This window comes from Leguminivora glycinivorella, chromosome 27 (assembly GCF_023078275.1).
Source record: "Leguminivora glycinivorella isolate SPB_JAAS2020 chromosome 27, LegGlyc_1.1, whole genome shotgun sequence".
NCBI lineage: Eukaryota > Metazoa > Arthropoda > Insecta > Lepidoptera > Tortricidae > Leguminivora > Leguminivora glycinivorella.
In genome coordinates this window covers 1,571,408-1,584,541 of record NC_062997.1, presented here as the reverse complement: position 1 = coordinate 1,584,541, position 13,134 = coordinate 1,571,408, and the positions used below count along the sequence as shown (strand labels likewise).

Sequence of the window (13,134 nt, the reverse complement as noted above, 5' to 3'; positions counted from 1 at the left end):
AGTACAAGCTTTGCTTAGTTTGGGGCCAAGTTGATCTGTGTAAGGTATCCCAATATTTTTTTTTTATATCTGTTACTTACAGGCTGCACATCGATGTATAATCTGTGCTTCTCCGGTTCAGGAGGCGAGATGCCCTCAACAGCATCACGTAGGCTCTCGTCCGCTAGGTAGAAGTGGGGGAACGATAGCATGATCGGGGAATCTGAAATTAAAGCAACACAGTTAAAGAGATGTGCCTTAAAGAGTTTTTAGTGGTGTCTTTATTTCACAATTTTAATGAAACGACAAAAAAAACAATTGATTTAGAATAGAGGGAAACCTTAAGGCGTCAATACAATTTTAGATCGCAATAAAAATGCCTAACAATATAACCTATTTCTTTACAACTGCGAACGATCTTCAAGAAGCGGCGAGAAAAGAAACGATTATTCTTTTTAGGTAAGCGCCATCTGTAAGTGCCGCTCACTATATTGGCACAGAGACACCCTGAACCACCCAGAGAGGGCGAGATAGTGGGGAATAAACATTGGTTGTAATCACTGGCAGCGAACACGTTGAGCGGTGAGGTAAGACAATTATGTTTCTTTAAGTAGAGTAACGCCATCTATAAATTAGGTCGCTCGCCATGTTGGCACATATACACGTTGAATAAACCAGAGGGCGCGCACGGCGAGAGAGCGGTGGCCGGTGAATAAACATTGGCTGTCATCATCAGCAGTAAAGTGACTTTTACGTGTTTACTAAACATGTCGAGCGGTGGGGTAAACAATGTTTTTTGAGTAGAGTAACGTCATCTATAATTTAGTTCGCTCACCATATTGGCACAGAGACACGTTGAATAAACCAGAGGGCGCGCACGGCGGACCAGCTGGACAGAAGCAGCGGTTGTGGTCGTCGGCAGCAAACACATCTAGTGGTGGAGTGAATCGGTAGCCTTGCACACCAGCTGGGGATTCCACATCGCGGAGGTATCTGTGAAGCGATAGGAGTGTTAAAGTAGCTAATAAACGGCCGCAGCGTACACACGAGTGAGAGCGAGAAAAGAATACCTCTTTCTTGCTCCCACTTACAGGATATATTGACCTTGGTGCGGTACGGTCTTCGTACGGTCATGTGTTAGCACTATAACAGTGCCTTGCCAATGATGTTGACTGGTTAAGGTTTATAGATGGCGCTAGAGGTTGTACCTTTCCCAAAGCGTGCCTAAGAATACACTGAAATGTACGTTAAAGAGGATAATCATTTGTCTCTTCATTACTTTTCCATATTGGTGTGACACCATTGGCACGTTGGCTACACAGACACACCCAGATCATACAATCGACACTGCTTTATCAGACATAATAAGATTTAATAGAAATATGTACCTACTTGACCACAGATGTCATATATACCATAGATCAAGTACTACTTAGCGTGACAAATGAACTCAGTTACCTAAATCCACTTAGTTGTCCGTCTTTAATCGCAGCTTGCAGCTTTCGGGCGTCAATTTTTGTAAGTTTAAGTCAACAAAAACATTAGAAATGCCTCGTTACGTGATATATAATTGCAACAACACAAAAAATATGAACACTCAAGGGCCTGAGACATATTTAAATTCAAGTAACAACTTCAGTACAAAATCTGACACGCTCGGCCTCTATACAAATCGATGAACTGGTTTAAATCTATAGTTCTGTATATTTGACAATCTTGACACACATCGTAACTCAAAATCGTAAATTTTAACCGGTCAAAAGGTTCCCTAAACATTCAACAAGCATTACATAAAAGCTCGCAAAAAGTGATCAAATGCCAATGGGCATATCTGGTTGCGCGCCGTGATGCAAGCGAGCGTGCGAACACATTGTGTCACTCGACCTCTTTCGATTGTTCGCTCAATGGTTCGACTTAGTATGAAAGGACTGTAGGAACTGTATGTTTTGATAATAGTGGGCTGGGTGTGTTGGTAACAGCGACGGAATAGGCATAAGTAGATATAGGGTGAAGCTATGTATATGTTCGTGGCGTCTATCGCGTAATTTTGCGTTGTGATGCTCTCTAAATTACTTTTCCCCTCACTACCTCGGAAACACGTGCGTGGCGTGCACGGAAACGTGTCCTTTAATGCCAGCGGGTAAAAACGCATTTTATCCACTAGTGGGTAAAGTAATTTGACCTTGAATGTAGTTAAATTAACTGCTTTAAAATTGATAAAAGTAGGTGAATCTAGTAATAAAGATGATTTACCACCTGTGGAACTACTGGAAGCAGTGATAAACGCATTTTTTGCGTTGTAGTTTCCTCGCTATAGTGAGGGGAAAAGTTTTGTGTTACATACGGGTGCAAATGTATTTTACTTCTCGTGTGTTAAAAAACTCGTAAGTTCAGGATTCTATATTTGAACCACGAGCGAAGCGAGCTTTCACGTGCTCGTTTTTCAATTCCACACTCGACGTTAAAATACAACTTTGCCCCCTTGTATAACAAATAACTATTTCTTATTGCACCCATCTCTGTTTTGCCCTGTTGTTAACTGGTAGAGAATGCCTTAAGGCATTAAGTCCGCCATTTGTATTTTTTTCAATTCTGCAATAAAGTTTAAGTAGATAAATCATTTCAGTCATACTATACGCCTTAGTGACATGGTGTAAGTGTATGGTATGACGTTGATTTTTTCTACAATTTTAACATAATATATTACGTCTATGGAGTCATATACTTCTTTCTTCAATATCTCTTCTTAAACTCGGATCGTTACTATTAAAAGTCTTGCGTAGCAAAAACACGTGTGTATAATGTTGCACACATTACCACACCGTTTGTGTAATGTAATACATCATTGGCATTTGCTGGGACCATTTTTTAGGACGTTGCGACGTTCCTATTACCCGTGTTACATTCGCTATTTGAGTGTTTGGATTATCTCTTAAATATTAAGCAATTTTGCGTGTTTATAATTTGTGCGATACCAATTGTTTTCTTTCTTGCGTATTTTGCTGCGGCTCATGAGAGTCTAGGGCCCGCTTAGGCAAATAGTCATAGAATTTGTTGGACTAAGACCCTTTTCATTACAATATCGTATGCCATCAGCAGCCTTACCACGATCTTTTTAAAAACGATTCAAACGCAGAGCAGTTCAGTTTAGGTGCCTAAACTGAGCGTCTCAATTTGCTACCATGACCTCCAATGTTCAGAGTCTAGCTGGGGAGTTTATTGCAAAACCTTAAATTTTTTGACCAAAGCATGAAACTTGGCACAGTTGTTCCTTATATCAAAATAAGCCGATTAAGATCGGGAGCCTTCGGGAGCCTCCCCCCTGGGGCCCGGGAGGGGGGGTCAAAGTACCGCTTCACCCGGCTTGGTTTGAAGAATTCTAACTTACCCCGTTTAGTTAATAGGTCATGTTTGGTATCGTTTTCGAGTAAATCAATAACGTAGAATTCGTTTTTAGTACTAAAATTATAATTTAATGGTAAATAAAATAAAAAAAAATAAAAAATTTTAAATTTTCATCCATGATTTACAAATTCAGGTCATCATAAATGACCAAACTGTTTGCTTTTTCTATAAATAAAAAATATGACATGATAGCCTATTTAATATAGATTATAAAAAATATAACTTTTATCCACCTTTACTAACGTTAAGTTCCACAAAAAAAATACTTTAAGACGCGCGGCGTCGGGACGCCGCGAGCGTAATTTTAAAATGCCTTTATTTTAGAAACTCTATTAGACCCCGTTTAGCTATTAGGTCATGTTTGATATCGTTTTCGAGTAAATCAATAACGTAGAATTCATTTTTGGTACTAAAATTATAATTTAATGGTAAATAAAAAAAAAAAAAATATTCATCTATGATTTGCAAATTCAAGTCAACAAAAATGTCAACTGTTTGCTTTTTCTATAAATAAAAAATATGATGTGAAAGCCTATTTAATATAGATTATAAAAAATATAACTTTAATCCACCTTCACAAACGTTAAGTTCCACAAAAAATTACTTTAAGACGCGCGGCGTCGGGACGCCGTGAGCGTAATTTTAAAATACCTCTATTTTAAAAACTCTATTAGACCCGGTTTAGCTATTAGGTCATGTTTGATATAGTTTTCGAGTAAATTAATAACAAAGAATTTATTTTTGGTACTACAATTATAATTTAATGGTAAATAAATAAAAAAAAATATTCATCTATGATTTGCAAATTCAAGTCAACAAAAATGTCAACTGTTTGCTTTTTCTTTAAATAAAAAATATGATGTAAAAGCCTATGCGTATGTCACCAAACACCCAGACAAGTTTGGTGGAAACTTCCTTCACGAACTGCTTGGTGTCTGATGACCATGGTCCAAATGATTCAAATGCAATTGCCGCAAATATGTAGTTGTTTTTTAAAAATGCATATTTGGGCGTTGAAACTGGGCGTTTTGCAGCAGCAGTCCCTGGTTTCTGGGCCGAACGTTAGACGTTGGAGGGAACCAAGGTATCCACACAGGTCACGCCCCACGCCAAGGGTCGTCCCAGAAACCAAGGCAAAAGCGAGCAACCATCAGGCCGCTTTCCGTCTGCTGCTGACAAGCTGACAGGTTCGAGGGTTGTCGGTATGTTCGCTGTGCCGAGAGCCTTGCGGATTAAATCGTTAAGTGCAGCGTGTCACAAAATTCGGCCAGCACTAGACTGGCAGTGGAGTCCGTGGTGTCCTAATGCGTCGGCAGCAAGGATGTGGTTGGCATGTCTTTAGCCCCAGTCTTAGACAAATGGCAGTATATGATGAAGTAAGGCAGCCTCGGAAGGAGGTATGTTCTCCAAGTGTCGATATTTTCTAGTAAAGAAGTTCTTCCGGCACTCATTCACTGCTGCGTAAGGACCCTTGATCTGAAACAATATGTGCATTGTCATTTTATTTAAACAGATTTTGCAACTATGAAATTACAACATTTTGGTGGATCACCTTCACTATTACACACTTACCTATCATACAAAATAATTACAAACTTTAGTAGAATTTGATTAGCCTATCTATGATATTGCTCCATCTCGTAATAGTTTGAAGCCTTGGGTGGCCATGTTTCTCCCTTGTTGATCGTTTCAAGCTGCGTTTATCATACCTATCCCATACTATGTCTAATCTGGAAACGTTTTCTTTTGGCTTTGAAGCTTAGCCAGGCCACCCAAGGTGTCAAACTATTACAAGATGGAGCAATATCAGAGGCAAATCAGATTCTACTAAAGTTTGTAATAATTTTGTATGATACGTAACGTAAATACTGAAGGTTACGTGATCCACCAAAAAGTTGTAATTTGATAGTTGTAGACTCTAAAATGATAATGCACATATTGTTTCAGACCAAGTCGTTGCGTAACGGTGAATGAGTGGTCGAAGTACCTACCTCTTTAGGTACCAGAAAAGATCGACAATTGGAGAACATACCTCCTTCAGAGGCTGCCTTGCATCAGCATATACTGCGCACAGTGTACCAGGGGCCCATTTCTCGAAGCTACAAGTTACAATTTTCAATTGGTTGTCAATGTCTAATATGACAAGTTGCAAAGAGACTTCCGCTTGTAACTTGTAACTTTCAGTTTTGAGAAATGGGACTCAGGGCGTTCTTGTTTGGAGTCAGGCGTTGGTGCCACACCAAAACTTGCCAAGTCCGTCTTCTTGGGGATGGAAGGAAGAAGAAGACGAATGGGTAGTGTGGTACCCATTCGTCTCCTTCTTCCTTCCATTCCAGTCAGGCAACACTGAAGTGGCCAGTATATGCTTAGAAGTTACAAGATGTAAATGTAAATCAGGTTGCAAACACCGATGCAACTGCATAAAGAGGGTAGAGCCTTCTTTATGCAGTTCCATATGTACCCAGCTATGTCTCTGTCAAGGGAATGTATAGTATGAGTATGAGTAATCTGTCAATTAGGACACCACAGACTAAACTATAAGTGCTAACTTTTCAGTGTTGGATACTCTATGGCAGTTCCGACTCAATTATAAGAAGCTCATTATAATTGACTTTAGTTAACTATAATAATTTCAAAAATAGAACTTCATACAATTTCTATACTAATTTGCGATATCTGGCAAATTTTCCTGCATCTGAAACACATTTTTTTTATCTGTCGCGTTATCGGCCAATCAGAGACGGTTATTACAAACAATTGGTTGCTAGGTAGGTAACTCGATGTTGACACAACGGTGAACGACTCTATTGACATTAATTTTAACTTGCATGAATGGTGATATTTCCGTCCATTGATGATGAAGATGATGACTCGTAGAAAAAGTATTGTATACAATAGTGATATAATTAAGCTTTTCACTCTCGTACCGTACTACACATGGTACTCGACTGAAAAGTTTTGTATTATATCACGATTGTATAAAATACTATTATATAAATTTCTTACAGGATTCACTACAATGAATAAATAACAGGTACAGTCGGTCTTTAGAGCGTGTGGTCCGACCCGAGTGTTGCCGTTGTCGACACCGGAGTCAATAATAATGAATCTTTTTCTATTTATGCATTAACACACCTCTGACACTGGCGATGAAAGAGGCGCGTTCCCCGCACACAGTCTAAGCTCGCGTAGGTGAACGCGTACTATCCTTTGTGAATAGGCTTTAATATCATATTTTTATATTTATAGAAAAAGCAAACCGTTTGACATTTAAATATGGTGACTTGAATTTGCAACTCACAGAAAAAACATTTTTTTTAATTTCATTTAACATTAAATGGTCATTTTAGTACCAAAACTAAATTCTACGTTATTTATTTACTCGAAAACGATACTAAACATGACCTAATAGCTAAACGGGTTCTAATAGAGTTTTTTAAAATAAAGGCATTTTAAAATTACGCTCGCGGCGTCCCGACGCCGCGCGGCTTAAAGGTTTTTTTTCTAAAACTTAACGTTAGTAAAGGTGGGTAAAAGTTATATTATTCATAATCTATATTAAATAGGCTTTCATATCATATTTTTTATTTGTAGAAAAAGCAAACAGTTTGACATTTATGATGACTTGAATTTGTAAATCATAGATGAAAATTTCAAACTTTTCATTTTTTTTTATTTTATTTACCATTAAATTATAATTTTAGTACCAAAAATGAATTCTACGTTATTGATTTACTCGAAAACGATACCAAACATGACCTATGGACTAAACGGGGTATGTTAGAATTTTTCAAAGCAAGCCGGGTGAAGCGGTACTTTGACCCCCCCTCCCGAGCCCCAGGGGGGAGGCTCCCGATCTTAATCGGCTTATTTTGATATAAGGAACAACTGTGCCAAGTTTCATGCTTTGGTCAAGAAAATAAAGGTTTGGCCTCTTTTTGTCGATAAACGTCCCCACTAGTCGAAACTGAACCGCGTACAAGTGAATGAAAGACCGATATTGTCTCTGGTCCGCAACTGAATCGTTTTGACAAGAAAAGGATGACGCTATAGGAATCGTATAAATCTATCTCGTTTTCCCCTTGTGACGTTTGATCGTTCGAAAACCAGGAACGATTACTAATTTTTAATTTTATTTTATTCTTAAAACTGGAAAAAGAAACATTTAAAATATTTAAATGTAAAGTTCACAATAATTACAATGATTTTGTGTAAAATATCGTGTCTTTTTGAACAAAACTATAAATAAATGATAAAAATATATATAATGACAGTTCGTTAAAGCTTATGTTTAGAACATCGCGCCCTTGACTAGTAGGTAATTAATAATAAAGTTTTTATTTATGTATTTGAAGTGCTGTGCTCGGCTATAGAACTCGCAGTGTTTGGATGATATTTTAACAAATACGTAAGTCATTAGTATTTGTAGGTAGCTCACTCGTGTCTAAATTTAATGTATATCGCTAAGTTATGCTAGACCTAGTTGATTCCTTAGCCATCCTAGTTCTAGGCATAGTTTGTCGCAAGTGTTAACATGACTCCTTGCATATCGACTAAAAAAGGATCAGACTTTTTCTCGCTCTTTTTGATTTGCGTTTTTGCGAAAGTTGCGAGATCATAGGGCACTCTAAAAATGTAAAAACGTGTAGTTAGTTGGAATAGTTGGTCCGTAAATATTACTAAACAAAATAATAAAACTTTATATTTTATTATCGAATCGGTAAGGATCGAAAAACCAAAATAATAAATTAATCAGGTGATGAAACTAGCTTTAGTTATATTTTCCATCTCCTACTCCTTATAAAAAACACAAAACTATTTAGTATCGCTAGTGTTACAACAAAGCGATTCAGAATAATGCGGTAAGTGAGTAACTTTTTATGAATCGCTAAATTTGACATTCCTACGATTCAGTTTAGGCTCAAGTGGCATGTCATGGTACGAAATACACTTGAGATGAGTGAATGAAACGGCTGGGACGCTTATCGCTCGCTCGGTCGAAATTTGATCGCAATAACAACGTCGTGGTAGGAAATAGCGACGCAGTTCAGTTTAGGTGCTAAACTGAATCGCGTTAAGAGATCATGGTAAGGCCCCTGCAGGCCTAGCACATGATGGCCGCGGGAGTATGTCGCCGCGAGATAGACTACCTGTCCTTATGTCATTAATACAATCAGACAAAGACGTGTCATCTATCTCGCGGCGACATACTCCCGCGGCCATCATGTGCTAGGCCTACTGATCTTCTAACCCAGAGGGCAAACTAATACCTATTGGATTAGTCCGGTTTCCCTACACCGCAAATAGAGTTTTATAGCGTGTGACACTGGCTTTACGCCTAACGCCTCTCAGAGAGGCGGCACGAGTCAAGAGAGAGATAGACGACTCCCTAAGAGAACCAATCGAGGTAGACCCCCGGCTCGCTTCCTGACGGACTAAGCCGCGGGTCAACCTTAGCTGGTTATTGTGTGCAACTAGCTTCGTTCAAAACACGTAGCGGCTGGCAGCGCGGCGTTTTCGTCAGACAGTGGCCGTTAGCTTTCACTCGAGATCGCACGCGTATCCGCACGACCCTTTTGTCTTATGTTTATTGTGTTAAAATGTTTAAAGTTAAACTGTTATGTTACTTTAACTAAAATATAGCTTGGATTCATTAAACCGTTGTTGTTACTCTAAAACGTCCCGCTATATTCTGGCTGCCCAACGTTCTCGAAGTGTGTAGGTACGCCATATTCTGGCTGCCCAACTTTGTGGGTCTGGAACGTTCTCGATGTGGGTGTGTTACACTAGCTACGTATAGTGTTTTGTGACTATTTTTGTGTTGCGTTTTCAAAATGTCTCGTGGACGTCGAGCTGGTAGACACTCGTTGGGGACGCATAACGATGACTCTGATGCTGACAACAACATCACGATGAATCAGGATGCTCTGACGGCGATGCTCACGACCTTGCAACAGACTCAGAATGAGTTTTGCCAGCAGTTGTTACGTGAAGTTAGGTCTTCTACCCCGTCACAGGCCGACGCCACAGCTGCCGCCGTCGCCGCGGCTACCACGTTTGCTGCAGTAAATGGAAATTTCGCGCAGTGTACGGCGCGTTACAGCGGCAGCAAAGACGAGCATTTAGAAACTTTTATTGACAGCATTGAAAGCTACAAGTCCTGCATGCACATAACGGATGAAAATGCCGTTCGTGGTTTGTCTTTGTTATTAACCAAAGACGCAGGTATTTGGTGGCAAGGAGTAAAGCTTGAGATAAGAACATGGGAAGACGCAATTAATAAGTTACGATGTGCATTCGGCGAGCGCCGTCCTCCCTTTGTCATTTACACGGAGCTGTTTTCTATGGTACAAGGTGAGGAGACCACGGAATTGTTCGTCGCAAAAGCAAGGGCCCTGTTAGCTAAGCTCCCGCCAGAGGACCTAAGCGAGCGGGTCCAGTTAGATATGGTGTTTGGCCTTTTGGATCGCCGTATACGTAAACGTCTTAAAAGAGAGAACATAGATTCGTTTGCTACCTTGTTGAAAAACAGTCAAAGCATAGAAGACGCTAGAAAAGAAAATCATGTTCCTGTTTCGAAGAAAAACATCGTTCAAAGCGATCATCAAGGTTCGACGGCGAGCGTTTCTCCGAATCGCGGTGGAAGGTCGCGCGCAAGTGGCGCGAGCGACGTTGCCACTCCGCGCGCCGCCGCCGCCGCCGCCGCCCCCTCTGTCGACAGCAGCGCTTCAACGTCGCAGCGTTTATATTGCGTATATTGTCGTCGCGGCGGTCACAATAAAGACAAATGTGAAAAGCTAGGTAAAAGTGAAAAAAGTGATAAGTGCGTAGATAACAAAGTTGTTGATAAGGTTAAGTGTTACGGTTGCGGTGCACCGAACGTTATTCGGTCAAAGTGTTCAAACTGTAACTCTAAATCGCCTAAATCCGGTTCGGGCTTGTCGTTTTATGCGGTTGATATCGTCGACGACGCCGCTGCTCCGCGCAAAGGCGCGTCGAGCGTAAGCGGCGCCTGCGCGTCGCAACCTGCACCGCCGCCCGACGGTGACGGCGCGGCTTCGCGTGCACGGCACGGCGAAAGTCCGCCGCACGGCGAAACTTAAGTCCTGCGCGCGCCAACGAGTACTCGCGAGAGCGCGATACTTACGCCGCCGGTTATGAAGAGTCGGCGGGCGCTGCGGATGCGCCGGACACCATTACCGCGCCGATTGTTAACCCTTCGCCTGCGCACTGTAGTAGAGGTAACCCTGCTCATGCAGTGGGGAATTTAAATGTTAATGTTAAATCTGTTGATTGTAAAACCAGTGTTTGTCAAACTTTTTGTGAAGAGGTCGGCGATGTTAAAACTTCTCGCCGTCCTATTTTGAATATCAGTATACTTGGTGCAAATGGCACTGCACTTGTAGATCCTGCGGCTAAAACTAGTGTCGCCGGTCACACGCTGTACGCTTTCTTGTTGAGTAAAGGACACCCATTAGTGTCGTCGACGCGAATTGTTAGGTTGGCCGACGGTGTCAGCAGCGAAAGAACTGTGTTCACTGCAGAGGTGGAGGCAGGGACCGGCCCGCTATCCCTTATACGGGGTTTTGTATGGGTATTTCGTTAGGCTTAACTTACCCTACCCTTTTGACGCGATACCCTTTCATTTTGCTTTTAAAGCCCTAACGAAAGCGCTTACCTAAAATAGCCCAATACCCTTTCAAAACCCTTATCATCGGCTCAGCCTAACGCCATAAGGGTAAGCCTTATATTGGGTTTTATTTGCTTTCCCTTATAGAGCATATCGTGCGAGTTTAAATCATGTACCTCGCTCATAAAGCACACATTACTCTGAACGAAATAACATACGATCGTTACCTACGGCGGCACTGTGTGTGATATTTGCGCGTTTCTGTTTGATGGAAACGGCTGTAGATAAAATAAGGTTCAATTTTCAATACCAAATAAATACCAACTAAATACTTATAGTTATGATAGGCTCCTGCTTGCTCAGGTGTAACACAGGCAAACGCTGCTTTTTTTTATCGGACTTGTCTTGATGAGTACCCGAAGTCTAGCTGATGCTGAATCCTGGCTGCACCTAGGGGAACTCGGGTTTAGTGTAATACAGGCAAACGCTATTTTCGTCATCGGACTTGTACTCGAGTGAGCAGTACCCAAAGTCCAGCTGATGCTGAACCCTGGCTGCACCTATGGGAACTCGGGTTTAGTGTAACACAGGCAAACGCTGTTTTCGTCATCGGACTTGTCTTGATGAGTACTCGAGTAAGCAGTACCCGAAGTCCAGTTGATGCTGAACCCTGGCTGCACCTAGGGGAACTCGGGTTTAGTGTAACCCAGGCAAACGCTGTTTTCGTCATCGGACTTGTCTTGATGAGTACTCGAGAGAGCAGTACCCAAAGTCCAGCTAATGCTGAACCCTGGCTGCACCTAGGGGAACTCGGGTTTAGTGTAACACAGGCAAACGCTGTTTTCGTCATCGGACTTGTCTTGATGAGCACTCGAGTGAGCAGTACCCAAAGTCCAACTGATGCTGAACCCTGGCTGCACCTAGGGGAACTCGGGTTTAGTGTAACACAGGCAAACGCTGTTTTCATCATCGGACTTGTCTTGATGAGTACTCGAGTGAGCAGTACCCAAAGTCCAGCTAATGCTGAACCCTGGCTGCACCTAGGGGAATTCGGGTTTAGTGTAACACAGGCAAACGCTGTTTTCGTCATCGGACTTGTCTTGATGAGTACTCGAGTGAGCAGTACCCGAATTCCAGCTGATGCTGAACCCTGGCTGCACCTAGGGAACTCGGGTTTAGTGTAACCCAGGCAAACGCTGTTTTCGTCATCGGACTTCTCTTGATGAGTACTCGAGTGAGCGTACCCGAAGTCCAGTTGATGCTCAACCCTGGCTGCACCTAGGGGAACTCGGGTTTAGTGTAACACAGGCAAACGCTGTTTTCGTTATCGGACTTGTCTTGATGAGTACTCGAGTGAGCAGTACCCGAAGTCCAGTTGATGCTGAACCCTGGCTGCACCTAGGGGAACTCGGGTTTAGTGTAACCCAGGCAAACGCTGTTTTCGTCATCGGACTTCTCTTGATGAGTACTCGAGTGAGCAGTACCCAAAGTCCAGCTGATGCTGAACCCTGGCTGCACCTAGGGGAACTCTGGTTTAGTGTAACACAGGCAAACGCTGTTTTCGTCATCGGACTTGTCTTGATGAGTACTCGAGTGAGCAGTACCCAAAGTCCAGCTGATGCTGAACCCTGGCTGCACCTAGGGGAACTCGGGTTTAGTGTAACCCAGGCAAACGCTGTTTTCGTCATCGGACTTCTCTTGATGAGTACTCGAGTGAGCAGTACCCAAAGTCCAGCTGATGCTGAACCCTGGCTGCAGCTAGGGGAACTGGTTTAGTGTAACACAGGCAAACGCTGTTTTCGTCATCGGACTTGTCTTGATGAGTACTCGAGTGAGCAGTACCCAAAGTCCAGCTGATGCTGAACCCTGGCTGCACCTAGGGGAACTCGGGTTTAGTGTAACCCAGGCAAACGCTGTTTTCGTCATCGGACTTTTTTTGATGAGTACTCGAGTGAGCAGTACCCAAAGTCCAGCTGATGCTGAATCCTGGCTGCACCTAGGGGAACTCGGGTTTAGTGAAACACAGGCAAACGCTGTTTTCGTCATCGGACTTGTCTAGATGAGTACTCGATTGAGCAGTACCCGAAGTCCAGCTGATGCTGAACCCTGGCTGCATCTAG

General features: G+C 42.1%; 1 protein-coding gene across 6 annotated transcripts in view; it reads right to left on the bottom strand.

The window, feature by feature from the left end:
* The window catches only part of LOC125240351 (scavenger receptor class B member 1), a 180,467-nt gene that overhangs the window by 6,511 nt on the left and 160,822 nt on the right, over nucleotides 1-13,134 (bottom strand). For all 6 annotated transcript variants that reach the window (XM_048148246.1, XM_048148249.1, XM_048148247.1 and 3 more), the window contains 2 exons: nucleotides 815-972; nucleotides 81-202 (listed from right to left, as the gene is read on the bottom strand). In XM_048148246.1, the coding sequence (XP_048004203.1) occupies nucleotides 81-202; nucleotides 815-972 (280 nt within the window). The remainder of the gene's footprint in view (nucleotides 1-80; nucleotides 203-814; nucleotides 973-13,134) is intronic.